Genomic DNA, 21,401 nt, shown 5'->3' on the forward strand with positions numbered 1-21,401 from the left:
CGGAAGAGTTTATTGAACAAAAAAGCTGGCAGCTCGCTGTTCGAGTGATAACTTTGAGATTTTTTCACGCGGATTCCATTTTCCTGGTTATTTAAACTCTCCATTTTATTATGAATGAAAAGAGGATGACAAATAAGTTGATGAACTAGAAACAGAATGAAGCAGGGAAGGGGCGATCGAAACGACCATTGATTCTCACGAGAAACTGGTACAGAATTGGGTCGAGTCTCAGGTCGTGGCTCAATTAATAAGTACGATCGACCGATAAATGGGAAAGTTGCGAGGGAGCGTGAGAGAAACGTCGACGGTGTAGGATCCTCGACGAGGGTGTGGAAATGCGAGAAGAAATGGAGCAGAGGAGACGAAAAACCGGGGAGGAAAAACTTGACTGAGAATTACACCGATCATCGATACTCCAACTTTATGGAAACGAGTCCTTTTCGTTGGTCGATATACGAAGATGGAATGTAAATTTATAAAAATCATGAATAAATCCAACGATCGTCGAAAGACACTTGAGTTGTCCCGAATCCGTAACAATCACTCGGAAGAGTGAAGAATATTTGAAAAAATATGATGAGAAAAAAACCTCTTGGAATGGATGAGAAGGGAAAAAATACTTTTGCACAGCTCGAAAAATGAATAAGCCATCGAATTTGGCCGATTGAATTTAAGTGGAGATTGAAAATTGATAAGAGTTTCAATGCACATATGCAAGATCGGAATATCGGGGGATCCCAGTTACGAGGGTATAAAATAATCTGTGAAACGTGGTCGGCTCGTTTTCGGGCCTGGCGAATCGCTTGTATAACGTATCAGTCTCGTGGGTGTCGTGAAGCGGGTTGTTGTCGTTCGCGAATTCGTTCGTAGCACGTACGCGAGTGAAACAGGGGCGGAAAGGGGCCGGGGCGAGGGGGAAAGGGATAAAAAGTGGTGGGTGTCTGAAACAAAATCGTCGAGTCGCATCCCTGCCTAGACATTGCGCGAGGGGTGAGGGTCAGTCTCGCGATGGTTACTGGTTAGTTTGAACGGTGCGTTGGGACACCGGCGCGCGCGCGGGGGTGAGGCGACCGCTGCTATATTTCCTGCTCGAAGGGATCCTCGTACCGGTCCATTCAAAAATAGAGTCTTTGTCACTCTTTTGTGCGATCAAGCGTTGCTGAGTTGTTGAGGAAATGAGCCAGGCCCAATCCGGAGCGAGTGGGCTTGGCGAACGGGCGGGGGGAGAGCGCGCTCGACACTGGGATTGGTCGCCGCAGGAAATAAACGGTATCCGGAGAACGGTGGGTCGGAGAAAAAAATGGTAAAGAACTTTTCGCTTCGGAATGTTGGGATCTATCGAGAGACTGAGAGTTTCAAATGATTCCGACGCTACTGACTTTTGGAAATGCCTGTATAGTCAAATGGCGGCTGCCAGTGGAAATGGTCGATGCTAGGGCACTCTCTCCCTCTCTTTCTCTCTCGCTGGCCTCTCTCTCTCTCTACTGCGGATCATGTTTTACTCGAGCCAGACATACCCGAGGCGATTTCTCTCTCTCTCTCTCTCTGTTTCGCTTTCCCCCAACTGCTGTTCCTCGCTCTCTCGCTCTGCCAGCCGTCCTCTCGCTGCATAATCTCCATTTCCGCGTGTTCTCTGTCCTCCCTCAGTCTCTGGTCTGTTCCGCAATGTTGGTCCTCGGTTTAACCAGAAGACAGAGAGAGAGAGAGGAGGGAGGAACGTCTGGTCGATCCGCACGACCTTTTCTTTCCCTCGCGGTCTCTCCTCGCTCTTTCCGTCTTCCGTGAACAAAGCAAATATTCTCCGGGTCAACAAAGCCACGTCATCATTTAATTTGGGTTCATTATTTTCTCAAGTTCAGCCGCATTAGATTAAAATCGTTGCTCAATTGAACGGAAAAAATGGAGGATTTTTGCGCCTCACTTTTCGATTATCGCCTTCGAGTTCTCAACCTTTCGTCACTTTTATTCTCGTTCAAGTAATTCGTTTCGAAGAATGTCGAAATCATGAAATTCTCCATGGCGAAATATCGCAGCCGGCACAATGACGCAGGCTATGAAACATTCATGGTCAATCTCGCGTAGACAGTTTTATCAAGTTTTCGCAGATAGTTTGAGCACACACGCCGGCCCAGACACAAAAAACAAAAACGCGATACGCGAGGCTTTGGTGACGATAACGAGTAAGCATAGTGTGCACTCGGTACACACACGGGTTGTTCACTGATACGAGCCGCGCATTCGCACGTACGTATAAATCGCAGCGAAGCCGAGTACACCGCGCACGAGGATTAAAATCAGTCATCGATAATAAATCTTGGATCCGGTATACTTAGCAAGATAATAAAGTTTGCAATACGTCCAGCCGAGTGCCTCTATCGAGTGATAAGAAAAGGGAGCAAAACGGTCTTTCGAGCCTTCGATTTATCCTCAAAAATTCCAATCCTTTTGGTCGTGGATAATCAAACATTTACTTATTACCATCAATAACGAAGGGAGTTTCATAATCGAACAAACATAAGCGTTCCTCGCGTCAATGAAACAGTCCCTTTTTAATGAACCTCTCGGATAAACAGCTCGATTTCCGGCAGTAAAAATCGCCTCCGCAAATGATTTCTTAACGAGGAAAAGCCGAGGGAAAACCAGCAAGAGGAGAAGCGGCGCGGAGCATTCGAAAGTGTGCTTCAAGAATGAGACACGAGGGCCAGGGGGCGGAGAGTTTAGTGGAAGCTGCGAACCACGAGAGACCGGGAGCTGCAACCCGGCCCTGAGATACGATAGCCGGTTATCACGGCTCCCCCACCACAATTTATTCCCCCGTTTTCATCTCTCTCTTTCTATCGTTCGGAGGCTCTTCGACGCGCGGAGCTCCCAACGCTCGCTTGTATCTCAAGCGAGTGCAATTTCTCGAGGTATTTCGCGCGTCCTTTTCTCCCCGCGTATCCGCGCTAAAATCTTATCACTCTCTCTCCCACACCCGGTTTATTTGCATCTCTGTACACTCGGCGCGATCTCAACGGGTGCTCTTCCCCACCCTCCTCGGGACTCGCTCCCTCTCTCCCCGGCTTTCTCCATATCTTTCGCTCTCGAGTTTCGATCGCATCTCTCTTTTCCTTCCGACACGTATATTTCCTCTCCCCATAAGCGGGCGCGCGCGCGCGTGTGTGTGCGCGCGCGAAGGGTGCCTCGATCGCCACTTCCAAATCCCTGCCTCCCTCCCGCCCCCGGAAGCCTCGAGGTCTCCGCGTCTCGCGCTGTCCTCCTCCGGCGTCCCCGTTCCTCTGCCTCCTCCTCCTCCTCCCGAAGGCTTGCGCGCTCTTTCTTCCTTTCGCCGTCTATTCCCCTCGTCCTATCTTCTTCTCGCTCTCGTGTTCGGGCCCCAACAACCTCCCGTCTAGACGGCGCGCACACAAGCAAGTTCCCGTCGTCGACGTCGACGTCGACGACTGCGACGAGGCTCTGCTGCTCGCGCTCGCTGTCTCTTTTTCTATCTTTGTTGCTCTCGGTCTCGGCCTCTCTCTCTCTCTCTCGAGGCGTGTTACCTTCGGTCCTATCGGGACGAGAGCTCGTCTAATAGTGGAGAAATCTCGGACGGAGATCGGCATCGATCGCGGGCGTTTTCTTCCTGCCGATTCTCACTCCGGGCCCTTTTCTTTTGTTACCTGTTGCCGGTTATCTTTTCGCGTTTCTTACGGGACGTTTAACGCCCAAGTTCGCTCCGCTCGTTCGAGCCACGGAAATCCGACTTTTTATTATTTCTAGTCTGAAAGACGCGAAGAGCGCTCAAACGGTGATAACGTTGTGGGGAGAGCACATTTTACAAGGCTCGAAACTTTTGGGGGGAGGTGAAGAGACGAAATGAACTGACGACGGCAGTGTCTGGTGATGTGCCGATGCGAGATTTAAATACGAGCACGTTAGACGAGAAGCGGCACACACAGTCGACGTTCGACGTGCTCGTGCCTCGGCAGCCCGTCGTCAAAACAGTCTGGCGTCGAAACGATCGCGTGGCCGTTCGACGAGCGACGACCTTGGCCGAGGGAAGGTCAACAGGCGCGTGTGTGCGCGCGCGGAAAGACTGTGCGGTGCGCGGCGCTCACCGTCGTTCCGGGGGCTGGCTCTCGTCGAGGAGGGAACGGGCTCTCGGTGCACTTTTCGAGGCTGCCCAATTGAAATATTAAACTGCTGAAACTCCACTCGATACAGAGTCGGGAAAATCTCCTGGGCACGGTGGAAAAGGACGAAAAGGGTTTGCAAGACTCGGGAAAAATGAGCTGCGAGAGGAATCGCCAGGAAAATCGAGGAGAAAAAAAAAAAAAGAAACACATTCTCAGTCGTTGAAATTTTCAGGAAAAATAGTTAAGTCGATTGTCGAATTTTTAGAGAAAAAAAAGGAAAGTCGAGGATACACAATTGTCTATTCGCCTATTTTTAACGCTCGCAGTCTGAAAACGGTCTCGAGAAAGCATCGATACGAAATCCATTGTTCGAACGGTCGTTCATCATTGATGTGTGCTCATCGCGATTACAGTTGAAGCGAGTGAATCGATTCGCCGATCGCGGAGCGACGCGACGGATGTGAGAGAGAGAGAGAGAGAGAAAAAAGAGAAGAATCAAAAGAAAACGACGAGAAAAAAGAAACGGAAACGTAGGAAAAAACGATCTGCGCAATTCAGGTCCGCATTACAATGAAACGCGATGGCACAATTGAATTACACAAGGCAGAGAGCGAGAGAGAGAACAGCGTTTAATGACGCGTCTCGAAAACTTGCTAATATCCTCATCAGACTAAATAATAATAGCTGGGAACGAATCAGCGAGAAATATAGAGACCGTGGCCATTCTTATAATTGCAGAAGAAAAGGAAGGAAAAAGTAGAGAGAAAGGATAAAAATTGAAGGGAGAAAAAAGCGACGAAACAATCGTATTGTGATGCGGGCACGAGAAATGATTTCCTAGAAACTCCGTGTACATGATAATCATATCGCAGACGCACGTGTTCTTATCGACTTGTTCGTAATTTCCAGCTCTCGAAACACTTGACGAGGAACGACGTTATCGACGATAATTTAAGAGACATTAAAACGAAAAAACTGCAATGTGCGATTAAAATGTCTGAAAATTCGTTGTTTCTTTTATTTTTAATGGCCTCGTTTTGTAAATGGAAACAAATGCACTGTATAATTTCGAATAATTTAGGAAAAGATAATGGAAAGTCAAATTCCCTCAGTTTACACATACATTTTTACTGCTCTACATTTGTGATGAATTCCTTTGTTTATACAAATAAAATCAACGATGATAATAAGAATATTATTTCTACCCATCGATCAATCCCCCTCCGTATTAATCTCGCTCTGATTATTTTGACTGCCGTATTTGCTGCACTTTCCCTCGCTCGACCAACTTTATCTCTGCCTCCGTCATTTTTTCTTTTTATTTATTCTTTTCCGCTCCCTCTCGGTTTTGTTACTGGTGGAAAGTACTTCGAGTTTACAACCGACGTTTGTACGAAATTTTTGGGTCGTTCACGTATTTGCGCACCGAAATACGTCGTTTTATGCATTTTGAGGTTAGGAAAAAACGGAATAGACTCGCAAGAATTGTCAACACTGGACAAAAAGTCGATTTTTCAATCCAATTTTATATTCGTTTATTCGCGTATTCTCAAGCATCGTAAATATCAGATGAACCACGAGGAATAAAGTGCAAAAGGAAAAGGAGGACAAAAATTATAAAAATGTTATATTATACGCGTCAAAAGTTGACGAACACAACAGCGGTCATTGAACGCCGTTCCGCATCTCCGCTTTTCTATTGGATTTACGCAAACAACTCACGGTCCATCCTACTCGTTTATGCCGAGCAACTTCTCGTCCTCCTCTTTTACGCTGGACATTTCGTGCCGGTGCACTCGATCACGAAGATCGAAAGTCTCTCGTCTCTCGTTCACAAATGCAGCCCGGAAAAAGCCCAGAGAGCCAAAGAAAAGCATTACGTGTATCATGTAAACACGCGCAAAAACTACCGACTGCCGGCTGAGGATTCAAACGACTTTATCAACTATTTTATTTAAAATTTATTCCGAGAACAAACAATCTCTTTTTCGTAATATTTTTAAGGAAACACACATCATCAACAGGGAGAAAAAGCATTTACGATTTTTTCAATTGTTCGTTATTCACGAACTCACCCGCGCCACATGAAATTGAAAAATCACCTAAACAAGTGTAAAAAAAAGTAACACGAATGGAAAACAACATTTGATATTCGAAATCGAATCTAACAATTATTTCGTCATAAAATATCGTCATTTTCTAAGGCTAGAGAACTTTTTACTGCCTTTTGTAAATTCACTATTCTCTACTTCACTGCAAAAATATTTCTTAATGCGGCGCGTCGGTCGGGCAGTTTGAAAGTTGACTCGGTGGCCGCCGGAATCGCTAGTATCGCTTGTGGGTGGAGGGGTTCGCCGACAGCGGCGTTAGTAGCAGCTAGCGCTATTGCGGCGGCAAGAAGCATTAGTTCACTTCGCGGCCGGGTACGAGGTGAAGTGGAGCTGCTTCACAAGCAAGAGTGTAGCACAAGAGAGGGAGAGAGACTATCAGTTGCGCAGAAGCAAAGAAAAGAGACAAGAGACGTATCGGCTGCGGTGTGTGCGGTGTCTCGTAGTCACTGTACGATTATCAGTCTGCTACTGGACTTGACGCACGAACAACGCCCCCCCTTAAATCCCCTTGTTATCGTCGTATTGTTTCCGAATCTTTTGATTTACCCCTACCCGAAGATAAACCCTGGTTTGCTTATTTTTGCTTGTGTCGCTCGAGGAGCGAACTAAGTGATGAGACTCGTCGAATCGGCGAGTGCATCGAACTCGATTTATAGCCATTTTATTGTCATTCCACACGCATCATATTTTTGAAATCTCCATAAAAACTGATTTGTCGATTCATCAATAACATTAATTATAAACTCTAAAACTGAGAATATAATCGAGTGTAAAATAAAAATTGTACAAATTGAGAAACGCAAAAGAGAAGGTCGCTCGTGATAATAAATACGAACACTACTAACAGTCGAACAAAACGACGAGGCCACGCGATTACGCGAGTGACAGTTGTTGCAACGCAGCTCGACAGACTTGAGAGAGACAGAATATAAGAACGAGAGAGAAAGAGACGAGGAGACTGAAAGAACGAGGTTGTTGGAGACGGGAGTGTCGCCCGAGACTTCGTAACAGTCGGGACGTTCTCGACGAGACGTAGAGAAACCAACAAAAAAAAAACTCTTAAAAAAAAACAAATACCTCTTTGAACTGTTTTCATTTCCATGACGCGTCATTCAGAGGGTGCCGGGATTGAATTTTGGAAAGTGTCAAAAGGTGTACTCGATGTCTCGTAGGAGGCTAATGCACCTCGGGCAAAAAGTACTCGTCGAAATAAATCATAGCGATATTTTAAGGACGAGTAAATCAATCAGTCGATCTGGAGTGAAACGAAAAAAAGCATGTTCCAATTTTGTTATAACTCAAGTGTTGTAAAAAGTCTTTTAAAAAAATAAATTTTCGATAATCATATTACAGGTTGTCCAAAGTTGAATTTGTGAATTTTTCTCTACGCACGTAGGCATAACGAGTACAAAAAAATAATAGAAAAGAAACAGACTGCAAAAGTTTCAGACCTTGAAGCAGTATTTTGAACAGTGGAGAGAAACTTGCGTCGATCGAAACGTATTCGCCTGTCTATGACTGACGACTGACTCGAACGGCTCGAACCTCGAACGATAGAACATCACGCAGAGCACTGCTGTTCGTTCGTCCTCCGTTCCCCTCCCCCGCGAGCGCATACTGCGCCCCTCGTAATTCAACACGAATGTGAGAGCGAACGAGACCGAGTGCGAGCTTCGCAACGAGAAAGAGGGGGTAAGAAAATCGAAAGAGCGCGAGCATATACGAACGTGCACGAAGGAGAGAGAAGCGGCGAGCAGTAAAGCGAGACAGAACGAACACGAACGAAGGAGAGCGCTGGCATACGAAACGAGTGGGGGATATTGCATTGTGGGGAAGGCAAACGTGGATTCGAGCGTCGCGAGACGCGCGCCGAGGCCTCTCAGTCAAGTAAAACCTGTGCAACAGCACAGAACGCGAACGACACTCCTCGTAACTTCGAAAAACGCCGAATACCAGTTATAGACTTTAAATCACTGTCTCCGTCGTCGTGATTAATATTTTTTTTTTTAAACTAATGTGTTCCAAGTGTCAAGGATAACAAGAATATCTGCGTTATCATCAACTTCGGAAGTTCTTTCGAATCGTTATTAATCCAGTGCAGTGGAGTGCGCCATATTGTTCGAAAAAATAAAGGAAAATTGTAAATATCGACTAACCGAACGGGGGATCAGAGTTCTTTCGAAAAATATAATCGCCTCGACTCGAATTCGTTCTCGTCTCCTCATCCGTTTCACTCGTACCGTGTGATTTCTCGACTTATTTGAATTCATATAATATTAACTATGTAGAAATTTATAGAAAAGTGAAGAATTACGGAAAATTCAAAGAAATTGCTGTGCGCGAGGTGAAGGAACGAGCGAGTGAAAGAGAGAGATAGTCAGCGTTATGCCAGCTTGACAGCTGACGGTCGGTGGTTTTCCAAGTTCGTCGGCAACCTGGCGTCGTCGTCGTTCAAATGAAGCTGCGGCGTCGCTGCATGCAGACGCTCGGCGTCTCCGTGAAACAGTTGAGAAGGAAGCTTCTCGAGTTAGGAGCCCGTATACTCCACGTTCAGGAATCCAAACCCCACGACATGGCCCTTGTGGTACGTTTTCACAAATTTTATTTGTGTACTTACGAACGAAAAAGTGATTCCGGAAAAAATATCACAGACAACGAACCCAATTTTTTCGCGATAATTTCAGGGTATTCTTCGAAATATTTGCGTCGATGTTTCGTCGAAAAATGTTCTCGATTCACACGATCCTAACGATATTCGAGCAGCATATTTACTACTTTTTTCAATATTTGACGTAAGAAAGTGACAGCTCAAAAACATATAGCCAGCGATAGAGAACAAAATGAAAAAAAATAATTCCAAATTTTCCCATCCTCCTAAAATGTAAAACCGAATGAAACAAATAAGTATTTTTGTTTGACTCGTTAAAAAGAGTCTTTAAAATCATCGCGAATTCAGTGGTTCATAGAGAGCTACTGACAGGAAAATCGGAATCATTTCGTGCTGATATTCGAAGCCGCGACGACGAATTATGCAATAAAAGATTCGTTACGGAATACGATTGACGTTCGAAGACGGTATCGCATACGAACGTCGAATTTTTTCATCATTTAAAGTAGGAAAAAACTCACTTCTCAAGGTCGTCGAAAGTCAACGTGAACAATGAAATTGGGAAAGAGTCACGGTGTGTAACGACACCGTGATGAATATATCCACGCGATAAACGACGGAGAATTCAAAGCGTGCGAAATAAAAGTAAGCCACAAAGAAATGTCAAGTGTCATAATAATTTACGATCGCCATAAACGAGAGGAGGCATCCTCTTCCAAAAAATAATGCAGCCTCTGAAAATCTCTCGAAATCAATAGCCCCAGGGCCGCTTCGCCGTTTCGCGTAATTCTTAGATGCAGCATAAGTGAAATGAAAAAAATTTCTCAACACACCTGCGATGAAAAAGGTCGCGCTTGAGAAAAATTCTCGCGCTCGGAGTCTGAGGCGGTTCTCGGCGTGCCTACACGCACTTTGTAGGACGTCAGGTTGACTCGAGTAGGTATATACACGTGTAAGCGTGCGGAAAGGTCGTCCCATATCCGCGAGTGATTTATCGATAGCAATTGAAAGGCGCGGAATAGAAAAATAAGCAAAAAGTAAAACAAAGCGCAAGGGAATGACTTTTTCGCGTTTCTTTTCCTTCTTTTTTGACCCCCGCCCATCTCTCTCGTCTGTCTCTTCCCCTCTGTCGTTTGTTTTTCGTTCCCGGACGTCAGGCACCTGTGCCCACTCCGGTACTACTTTGAGAGAATATTTGCTCGTACAAACCAGTTCGTAGGACGGGCATTTCTATCCCGATTCCTCGCCGACGAGCCTCTCGACTCTTCGCTCCCATTTTTTTTTAATCCCTCAATCCCTTCGACGTCTCCGCCGCACACACCGCGCTTTTTCTTCCTCTCTTTACGAGCACAATAAATTCACTCCACTTCGGAAAGTTTTGACGCCGAGTGTACCCGGCCAGACATACTTGCTGGTCGAGACCGGGGGCGAGGGTGAGCGCTCTCGGCCTCGTAACCACGCATTATATCTCTCCATATATCTATACATACCCCACGTATACGTACTATTTAATGTACGTAATATATAGATCTTTGTAAATGTGTATTAATCCATGGAAATGCACTATACCAAGTTCTGTGCATATGGGTGTGCAACTAACGTACAGGAAGATCCGTCAGCTGCTGCCCCGCTGCTGTCGTTCCACCAAAACGCTATTCTCGATGTCAAAATTCAAAAGCATCACAATAACACGAAACCGTCAGCTGTTATTTTCGAGATTATCGTTTTTTGGCTGCTTTTTCTGAACGACTAATAATTACGCGTGGACAGTGAACATGGACGGAAGTAGTTGAAAATATTCTTTGATATATTTGAAGAAGTTTCGGGACCGAGTGGTCGCTATTTCTCACAATTTTATTCGAAAAATTCGCTTTTTTCGAATCGAACGATTTCGTAACGTTCAATCGTCGATAAATAACGAGCGGGTGTCTCATTTTCGATGATAATAATCATTCGTGTCAATTATTTCCATTCTATTTCTTCAATCTCATTGAATTTCTCTCATTTTATTTCATTTTATCACAATGAAAATGAAAAAAAAAACTTTTCACGATTGGAAAATGGGAGTTTAATAGAAAAATATTTGATTGGTGAGAGAAATTTAGATAAAAGTTGAAATGTTGAAAATTAATCGACCGCGAGACGGAGCGATGGCAAAAATCACCGCGAGCTTTCGTCATTAAAAAATGGAACCGCATTTCGATTAGGAAGCCGATTTTTTACGAAATTTTCTGACGAACCCGGGAGTGGAAACGAACAAGTCGAATCCGATGCTCGACCATCACTTATTAAAAATCGGTTTCTTCTTCGCGGGATATTGATTTTGAAAAACAACGCTCAGCATCGACGACATTATAAATAGAAATGTGGACGTCGTGTGAACGTGTTTGTGTGTCGCAAATCCCTCTCTCTCTCTCGTTATAATTAAAATAGTCACGGACGTCATTCGGGCGCCGATTAATCGTTGGTTCGCTCTTCGAAGACGCGGCAACCGCAGGAGGGGGAGCGGGGGGGGGGGGCGCGCGGAGATACGGAGAGGAAGAGAGCAGAGGAGAAAAAAAAGGAAAGAAACAAAGTATGCGCTCTCGTTGATAAAGATTCGTATCGCCCGCGTATTGTTGCAACGTCCGCATACGCGCGTGTTTATTTATTTATTTGTTTTGTCATTCATTTAAATTGACCGGGAGGTGCAGAGGAGAAAAATAAAGTGAACTCGAGCGCGAGGGAAAAGCTGTTTTATTGAATTTCATGGAAATTTTCTTTCGTTGATGTACTTGGAGGGAGATTATTATCCTCGCGTAAAAATTTTCACGATCCTGCCGCAACTTTCGCACCGAAAACGTTCATTTTTTCTCTGGCTTTCGCAAAGCCTCGGCACGAGTCCTCGGAAATTTTGCGAGCCCGAACCGGGTCACTGTGCGCGTCATCAAAAATATACGGGTTGCCGAAAAAACGGGCGTTCCCTAAATTTTCAGTCAGCTTCGTATAGAATTAATCGCGAATGATGATCTCGCGATTGCTCGTTGCCCGAGAAAAATCGCGGGGAAGTTTGGCCACGATGAGTGTCTGGAAGAGCGAAAGAAAAATTGTTTTTATGCGCGCAAAAAAATGAACTCGCCGCGTACTTTCGAGCGAGCAAACTGCCGGACCGTTTCCTCCGTCACTTTAATCCGTAATTGCCCAAATGAAATTAGAGGATTATGAGATTAAGGGGAATAAATCGATGACATTAACGACAAGGTCGCGCGGGGAGCCAGCAGCGATTAAATGCGGAATAAATGAATCGGAGCGTTGGCTGCTCGCACGATGAAAATATTGTGCTCGATTCTCGCGAGAGCAGCGCGCCCCGGACTTGCGCCCTTTTCGCGCCTTCAAATCACCCAGTATCTCTTTATAAAGCTACGTAAGCGCGCCCGCGTGTGTGTATAGCTGTACGACGAAGAGTTGTACGAGCTGCTGGCGCGCGCGTTTCTTCCGTCTGGCCCAGAATGTCGGCGATCCCCGCGCGAGCTTTCACTGCAGTTTTCTCGTCTGGGTGCCGGCCTCACGAGACCTCGGAGCCACTACGACGCCGCAACCGCAGCGGCCGCGGCCACTCGGTCGATGTATAAACTTCTTTGGTCCTTCTGCCTCGTCGCTGTCGCGTTTTTTCTCTCGTCTCTTGCCTCCGCAATCCTTTTTTCTTTCTCTCTTTCGCTCTCCCTTTTTTCTTTCTCCTTTTTCTTCAACGTCAGCCTTTTAAATGTCACGAATTCGAGGCGTTCGGGGCTCGCACGGTCCTGAGAGCTCCGCGCACTTGCGCCCGGCATAAAAAAAACGGACAAAAACGCTCCGGATCGTCGTCGGAAAAAAACGCGGCGGACTCCAGCCGGAGGAGTTGGTCGCGCCGCGTCTTTACAATCGCGACGATATTCGCCCGCTGGCCACCACGGAATCGGACTTTCGCCCGATTCGTTCCAAGGGAAAAGCCTCTCGCGCGGCGATTTATCCGCGCCACCGACACACGCGTGCGCCCTTCCCGGCCGCGACAGCGTTTGTTGTGGCTATCGAGTGCTGCTCATTATCGTTACGCGAACGAACACGCTTTTCCCCTCTCGCCGCTCGACCTTATCGCGAACGAGTCTGAATATGTTGAAAAACATGAATTGCACAAAGTCTGGTGCACCGAGAGAACAACAGCGCGTCTCGCGGAGTCGCAATTTTCAGAGGAACCCCGCACACGCGTACGCGCCAGCCAACTCCTCAAACAACTCCAAGTCTGCATGTGCGCGTCTGCCGCTGTCTCCGTGCGCTCCTCGTACACGCCGAGAACACACCGCACGCGTCTGTCCGAGCCGCGCTCTTTTTTCGCACACGCGAAACCGTAAATGAGGCGCGGGAGAGGTGAGGAAATGCGGCGGATCGTTAACCGAGTCCGCGACTCCGATAATCGTCGAGTGTGCGTCACCGACTGGAATCCTAAGTGACCACGAGACTCTCGGAGAAACTTTTATTTCTTATCGCAATCTCTCCACATTCATACGCGGCTTTTGCTTCTTTTTTCTGTCTCCGCTCAGCAAAATACGTTCCACTTTTTCTCTTTTTTTCCTTCCAATCAGCGTTTCCCAAATGACTGAAGCGAAGTTCAGTCATTTGGGAAACGGGCATTCTTTTCAGCGGCGAAGCAAAATCTCGACGAGCGTAGCTCTTTTTCCATGCAGTTTCCCTACCTTTTCCTTCACGGCTCATCGAAGCAGCGTTGTGTTTTATAATTTGCTTGTAATTCTTGACTATCCTGATGCAAACACGGAAGAATCTGCCGAGTGCGCTCGGAGAGTCCGAAAGAGTTGATTTTTCTCGTCGGAATTGGATCTTCGAGGAGCTCAAAAATATCCAAGTTTTCGTACAACGGTGGGCTCGCGAGAGGTTTTTTAAATTCTCGTTATTCATGTCAAATCTGAGTCTCGAAAGTGCATTGAAAGGAGCGGGAGATTCTGGCAGGGATCGTGCATGGTTTAAAGTTCGCGTTTAGCGAGACACGCTTCTCAGAAGACTCGCGAAATCTTATCGCCGCCGGCCCCCTCTCCCCTCGCGTTTCCGATACGTCGCGTTGCATCGCATCGAGCGCGCCGCTCGCGGCGAGGCCGCACGAACAATAAAATCGCACTGACTTTTGCCTAGGTGCGTCGAACAAAAGAGAGTTCGATCGCCCAGCATTCGTTCGAGACGAGAAGGAAAAAAGGAGGAAAATAAATCGCGGTGAGATCGAAGTGCCAAAAGATGATTGGTCCGTTGCCCTGACCCAGTTAACGCTTCTCAAATGTCAGCTTTTACGAGCGCCATAAAAGTTAATTGATATTAAATCACCGTCGCATTATCTCGGCAAATGTTTTATCGCAAAGCTTGTATTCGCACGGAATCGCACGAAATTCATTATTTTTTACCAAACTCATTTTTAATGAACGCCGAGAGGTTTTAGCTTCGCGAATTTAGCTTCGTTTTCTGCCGCCATTCAGCATCGTCTCCGCGGATTTTATCCAATCGCTTTTGCCTCTTCGAGTCGTTTCCTCCTCCACCGCGTCACACCTCGATCTCTCCCTTTTTTTCATTATTCTCGATTAAGGTTAAATTTGAACGTGCGTATGCGTATGCGCGCGCGTCCAATCGGTCTCGTGATGCGCGCGGGCAGAGCGTTTTAAAGGACGTCTCTCGCTGCGTAATTAGCTGTCTAGACTACCGACGCTATTATCTGGGTCTCGTTAGCCTTATCTCCGGCAAACGGGAAGCTCTCGCGGTTCTCTCTCTCGCTGCGCTGCAAGTTACGCAAGTGCGTCGTCGTCGTTTCGCTCGCGCGCACACGCCCGACGTCCGCCAGGCTCTATTTTTCTCCTTTTTTTCTCCTTCGGCCCATTTTCAACGACGCTTATTTTCGAGGAGAATGAATACAGTGAGAAATTATCACCTCGGCCGTCGGACGCTTCGAAGGATGATGGCGATCGAGCGAGTCTGAAAAGCAGATAAAAAAGTATCGATTCATTTTTCCCGGTCAGCTGGTGGGGAAAAAAAACGATAGAATTTATCAGTCGAACGAATCAGAGTCGACGCAAGATTTCAACTGGATGCGCTCGACTTTTTTCCTCGTTCCTCGAGGTCGAAGCTCAGCACAGATTTATAAAAGCCTGCACGGAGCTCGCAGATATTTGTGTGTGCGTGTGTGAGCACCGTGAGCGTAGTTGAAGCGTAATTCATCGTCGCAGCAGCGCCTCACTCGAGTCCGTGGCCCCTTTATTATATTTTCTACGTTTTATAAGCTCCCAGCTCCGAGCTTCTCTCTCTTCTCTTTCCCTCTTTGTTCGCGGTGCAAGCGTACCGATAAGCCGCGAGCCAGTAGCGAAACAATCTGCCTTCGCTTATCTACGCCTACCAACGAATGCCCGGGCTTATGCTCGCCTCTTTTCAACGCTCCCCATCGGTCACAACGAGACCTCGTGGTCAGCGACAACTTCTGCACGCACGTGAATCCACGTATACCGACTCGATTATTAAATATATACGCGCTCAAAGTCGTCAATTCGTCCCACCCAAATACCGATTCCCATTAGCCTCCGTCCTCTTTTACTTGCTGCAATCATTCATTTATCCCTCTCACCGAGACTAAACAACGCGTTACACGTTATGCAACTCTGTGCACAACCGCCCACCTGGCTCGAACCTCCGCATCTCATATTTATTCCGATTTTTCGCATAATTTCCGCACTTTTCATGCGAATGAAACTCCGTTCGGCGATTCGACTGCGATTTTTTTTAAAATCGATTTTCAACCTGGAACGAAGCTTCTTTGGATTCGCTCATTTCTCGACGGCATAAAGCGAGAGAGAAATACGCTCTTGGCTTCCTCAAACCGATGCAAACCTCGGCCGATGCGTAACGTCACGTTTTTCAGCTCGTGGGAGCCGAAACGAATGGAGGGGAGCTGAAATTTTCTTGTCGAATGTTCGTCAATCGGGCGACGAGAGCGGAAATCGCGTAAAACGAACGACGCGTTTCTTCACCTACTTCCACTCGCGTTAACTTTGTATCCTCGATGAAGAGCGCTTATACGCGTATACACGAATGGGAGGACGCACGCGAAGTCTACATTTATATAAATGGTTAGAACGTGTTCTCACGATAGGAAAAAAAAAGAAAAAAAAAAAACAAGCAGGAAAAACATTAGTTGGCGCGCCTTTTACTGTTTCCGGGAGATATAACCAGACTTCCGGGTTGCCGTATGGACTCTGAGTCAAGAGAAAAATCTACTTTAAGGAGGCCGAGACGGAGGCGAATCCATAAAAGTCGCGAAACGGAGTTTCCTTCTGTTTTTCTCGAATTTTTTCGCCCCTTTTTTTTTTAGTACCGAGGAAATTCCAATGGACTTTCTTACATCTCTGTTGATACGCGAAAAGTCATCGAATTTGGGGGGAAAAAATGTTTGTTCTAAAAGGTAATTGAGATGGTAGAAAAAGGTCGCAGTTTTAGTTGATCGAAATAGCATTAAATCCGTCAATAATAAAGGAACTCACGAAAAATTGCTTGGCGAGTCGCGAATAACGTTTTCCACGTGTTTCAATACATCGAGGGCTCGTCCCGCGTGCCCGAGGAATCCGCACGAAAGCGTTTCTCTCTCAATGCCGATTGTGGAGTCGCGTGTGGAGCGTAATTATACATTTTGTTTTTATATATATCGACGCTAGTCTAACCTACGTAAATTCCGATAGAAGCGCGTCATAGAACGCTTATTCTTTGATGGGTGAGCGGAGAAAGAGAAACGAGGCAAAAACAGGAAGAGGGGCGACGAGAGAGAAAGAGGGCAGCGAAGAAAGGGACAGTTGAAAATGCACATGCTGCACCTGCTGACGTTTCAGCCAGACGAGTCTTCCTGTCGCGGGGTCGCCACTGTGCAACGTCAGAGAGACCAGCCAGAGAGAGAAGGAGCCTTCGCTCGATTCCTGAAGGTCACGTACCCACCCCTTTCTCGCTCCCTGCCCTCCCTTCATCCCCAGACAATTAGGAAATTTCGGGTCACACACAATCCGCTCGAGTCTCCTCAAAACGAGCCTTTAATTAACAATTCAAACGAACTATTATTTCTCACCTTTTTCCGTCTTTTTCTCTCAATCCTCGTCTTTTTGTCAGAATCGAGAAAGAGGGAGAGAGAGAGAGAGAGAGAGAGAGAGAGAGAGAGAGACAGAGAAGCTTGCATTTTTATCCAATTGTTTCACGCTCCCACGGACTCTTCCGTGCAAACGAAGAATAACTCGGAACAGTAACGCCATTTATAGAGACCAGAGTCTGACTTTCTGTATGAAATACTCGAATGTTTACGCACATATATCTATATATCTATGGATTTTTTTGAACCGCGAGGAGACGCGGCGAGAGTGATGAAAGCGATAAAATAGCAGCGTCGATCGACTCGATTATTGGGAGTGACGAATCCGGAGCATTTTCCAGACTCAAGAATAACACGTGTGTCGTCTATGAAGCCGAGTCTGTTCCGCGAGTATTTATGCATCCATAAATTCGTAACGTATGCAAGTAACGCCCGTTCTTATTGACACAGAGATGCTTATTTTTGTTTTTGCTTTTTTTTTTTTTTTTTTTTTTTTATCTGTCAAACGCTCCTCCGCGATACACTGTTTGGTCGCAAAATTTATTCGAAACGTGTTTCATCATTGATGCCGAAGTCGCAGAAGAACTCGTCGAAATCCTGGCGTTTCGATGTTTTTCGTTCTTTGCCGATTGAGGATTAAAAATCTAGGGATTTGACGGTTCGCAGAACCGCCGTGTTCCTCAGTCGCACACTCCACACCGACGTGTGTTCTGTCAATGACGATTTTAGGGAATCGGCGGACTTTTCAGTTGGGTGGGAAAGAGAGCAGCGAAGTGGGCGCGACTCTGCGGCGTGCGTACAGGCCAAAGGATATATTATAACCGGGAAAAAAATCCGGCCTCATGTAATCCGAGGATCGGCTCTCGGTGCTTCCGTAATTGATACGTCTACCGTGATCGTGCTTCAGAACATACGTGGCGTGGAGGCGTCGAGACTCGAAAGCGAGCAAAACTCTTGGACAAAAGTGTAATTATTTGTTAAAATGGTGATGAAATTTTGAAATGGAATTGTTCGAACGCGAAAAATATCGCTCGGGTCTCCATTTTTTCGGGGTTTTTTCCACCGACCCCCATTGCCTCGGCGCAGCAGCACGGACGCCACGCGCGTCCACGTGTTTTCGACTTATTAAAAGCCACTTTGGTAAATTTATATGGCCATATGTCGAGGTGTAACCGGGCCGCCAACCGTCTGGCTTTCCCCATAGGATTAAATTTTGTTTACGTTCGGCAGCATGTATACGCGCACGAGGAGAAAAGAAAAAGGAGAATAATGAGAAAAGGAGGCCCAGAATCGGCCAGCAACGGTATTTACTCCCCGGAGAGCTCTCGGGCGCACCCCGCCACACCGAGAGAGTCTCTTTCCTTCGTGACGTAAGATCGAGCCCTAGTTTCCGAGGAGGAACATCCATTTTATTCACCTGGCGTCGGTTGCACGTAGTTTTTCCTCGTTTTTTATCTCTCTTTCGTCTTGGAATATGACTTTTGAATATATGTAGTTTTTTTTTTTCGAGGGCTCACCGAAAAGGGTGGATTCGAGTGATGAATCCAAACGATCGACGCGCAGTCTTGCTCCATTTTTCTCTCCAATACTCATGAGTTTAGATAATTCAATGAAATATCTAAATTTACAAGCGTATTAATCGATACTCGTAAAACTCTCGATGAAATATTTATTCACCGCGATGAAGATAAATTCCCCGCGAAATTAATGAGATTCGCACGTCCCAGGAGCGCTGCGCGTGAGTAATGAAATAATTGATTTGTTGGATCGATTTCTCGCTCCTTTTGCGGATGCATAAACGCCATTTTCTTCGGGGATTTTCCTTGATTTAATGGGAATATCGCGGTGCACCGAAGCGCGGCTTGGATCCATTGAATAGTTGAAGAGCTAGCTAACTTGCGCGCTCCACAGTTATATCCACCCCCTTAACATTCGATATATTTGTGCCGAGTGGAAGTGCACCGACCTCGCCAAGGTTTTACACTCCTCGAGTCTTTCCTCAACGCGCTCTGGATAGGATCGATTCTTCGTCTGGCAGACTCCCCAGCAGGGCGCTAGCCCTCCGCTGCGAAAGTCTGCAAAACGCCGCTCCGACTCGTCCTCGCTCTCTCGCGCTCTGCTGCCTTCTCATTTTCTTACTAAATACATTCTCCCATCGTCCTCTCTTCTCGATCGATAGACACATTTTCCAGCACCCAGCGATCAGACGGCACGGAGAGTCTTTATGCGCAGACACTAAATATCCGCTGTTTACTCGTTACATCGGGCCAATGGGGGTCACTTAAGGCAGGCCTGAACCTCGTCCTGAGAAAAGTCATCTTTGCCCGATATTTTTTCCTTTCCATTCGTTCTTCGACCAATTTCCGTGCTGCTGTTCAATTATTTTATATACTTAAAAACTGATGAAACTCGTAATTTCATGTTTTTCTTATTATACAAGGACGATAAGCATGGCAATTTTCGTACAAAAGGTCCCTTCGTTTGCAACGAAAATTGGTAGGAGTTTAAATTTCTTCTCGGTCGTTGCAGTTTGCGAGGTTTTTTTCTCGTTTTTTTACTTCTCAAAGTTTCTCACGACCCCGATTACCCCGGGGGCCCGGTGCAACCCTCGTGCATGTAAAATTGCACTTTTTTCGCTCACTTGCCTGATGAAACGGGGAGAGACGGACGCGGGGGGGCGGGGGCGACAAGTCCGAGATATTTTACAGCCGAACAGTACACAATGAATATTACGTACGTGGTAAAACACACGAGGGGGTCTGGCCTGTCTCGGACGCGTCGGTGTCCATTTGCAACCCTATTCAACCCTCGGTTTGACCGTTGTGTACTGTGAACGGAAAACTACATCCCCGAGCCCCCTCCCCCCTCTGCACCCCTTTAAAGTTTCAACGCTCCCTCGTCTCTCGTTCCTCTTGCAATTTAACTCGGAAATATACTCGATGTTTGTAAAACAGAATGAAAAAAAAAAAAAAAAAAAAAAAAAAAAAAACTGCGCGGAATTTCCTCTGCTTTTTCGTTTCGCTTCTGCATTTCATGCGCGCATTCGCTAATTCACCGAGAATTCTCCCTCTCTCTCTCTCTCTCTCTCTCCATTGTTTCAAAGTTTCGTAAAGGAAATTATTTCTCGAACTATTGAAAGCGAAACAAAGCGCTGCCCTTTGTACATTTTAATTTGTAATGAAAAATAATTTTCAACGAATTACATCGAATCAGAGCTGCTCTTTTAGACCGAATTCATAGTGGAATTTCGGGAAGAATATTTTTTTACTCGCGATTCATGGATATAGGAAACATCCGCGATAGAGGATTGATAAATGGAAAATGCAACGGTGTGCTGAACATAGACGTTAACTGCGACGAAACGAAATGAGAGTCCGAACGATCGTGAAAGAACGTCGTAGATTAAACAACTTGAGTTTTTCGATACGCGCTGCTCTCGGCGGGTTTAAAAGCGTTATGAAAAAAGGAGTATTATCGTGGCGAGACGCGTAGCGGAGTCGTAAAAATGATCAAAGTCGAAAGTCGTAATATCGGAATAACGATCGAGAGAGGCGAGCTCCCGACGCGACGGTGTGATCGATTCGCGGTAAAAAACACTCGCGCAGTTTTCCTGTACGAAGATCACTTTGAGGCGTGTAAGAAAAATGGGTTCCCCCGAGGGCGGCGGTGCCGTTGCCGGAAAAACCGCGGTTTTTCGCGCTCTCCTCGTTCCGACAGTGTTTTTTTTTCATTACAGTACCAATGACGATAAAAATTGAACAAGGATCGACGAGGCTCATGCTTTTATCTTGTTTTTTTCCTGGAAAAATAGATGCTGTCGGTGAGCGCAGGCATGGAGGTCGGCAGCGGAGGTCACGGAGGTCACGGAGGCCTCGGGGGCGGTTTGGTCGAGGCGAGCCCCAACGGCGGCGGCGGCGGTGTTGTCGGTGGTCACGGCAGCGACGGCATGCAACAAGCTATTGTCGCGGCAGCCCGGGATCGAGCCATCCGTGCAGGAAGCGTGCGACAGGATCTTGCCCTCGATCTTCCTCCGCGGCTTCAACTTCCCGATGGCGAGGAAAGGCCTTACGGGGCACACACGACCCTGCATCTTCGCGATCCCGAGCAGGTACTATCCATTCACCATTATTGCACTTAATGTGCTTGGATTTCATCTTTCCAGTCAAAATTCAGGCGCTCGGCACAGTCCGACGCTGAATTGTAGAAATAACGTTAAAATTTACTCGAGCGCACATTTGTCCTGGGCACGCTGTGTTTTTCTTTATACGATACAAAGTCGATTCTAACTTCCCCGATAAATGCTAAACTCGTTCTTCGCTCGCTTCTCGAATGACGCTTCCCTTATACTCGCCTCGATGTCAACAAAACACTTCTAAGAAGAAAACAACAAGAGTGGCGGTGGCGCGGAGGGGGGGGGGGGGGGGGGGGCGGCAAGA

The 21,401-nt window shown here is 46.6% G+C and overlaps 2 protein-coding genes across 2 annotated transcripts in view; one reads left to right on the forward strand and one right to left on the reverse strand.

The window, feature by feature from the left end:
* Taf9 (TBP-associated factor 9) overlaps nt 1-7,774 on the reverse strand; it is a 100,247-nt gene extending 92,473 nt beyond the window's left edge. Inside the window, exons 1-2 of the mRNA XM_043428794.1 lie at nt 7,678-7,774; nt 7,304-7,481 (exon numbers count right to left, since the gene is read on the reverse strand). The gene's annotated coding sequence lies outside the window, so the exon portion shown is untranslated. The remainder of the gene's footprint in view (nt 1-7,303; nt 7,482-7,677) is intronic.
* Nucleotides 1-21,401, forward strand: part of LOC122416595 (uncharacterized) — a 68,532-nt gene that overhangs the window by 39,624 nt on the left and 7,507 nt on the right. Inside the window, exon 4 of the mRNA XM_043429661.1 lies at nt 20,777-21,073. Within this exon, the coding sequence (XP_043285596.1) occupies nt 20,777-21,073 (297 nt within the window). The remainder of the gene's footprint in view (nt 1-20,776; nt 21,074-21,401) is intronic.

Source organism: Venturia canescens, chromosome 9 (assembly GCF_019457755.1).
Source record: "Venturia canescens isolate UGA chromosome 9, ASM1945775v1, whole genome shotgun sequence".
In the NCBI taxonomy this organism is placed as follows: Eukaryota; Metazoa; Arthropoda; class Insecta; order Hymenoptera; family Ichneumonidae; genus Venturia; species Venturia canescens.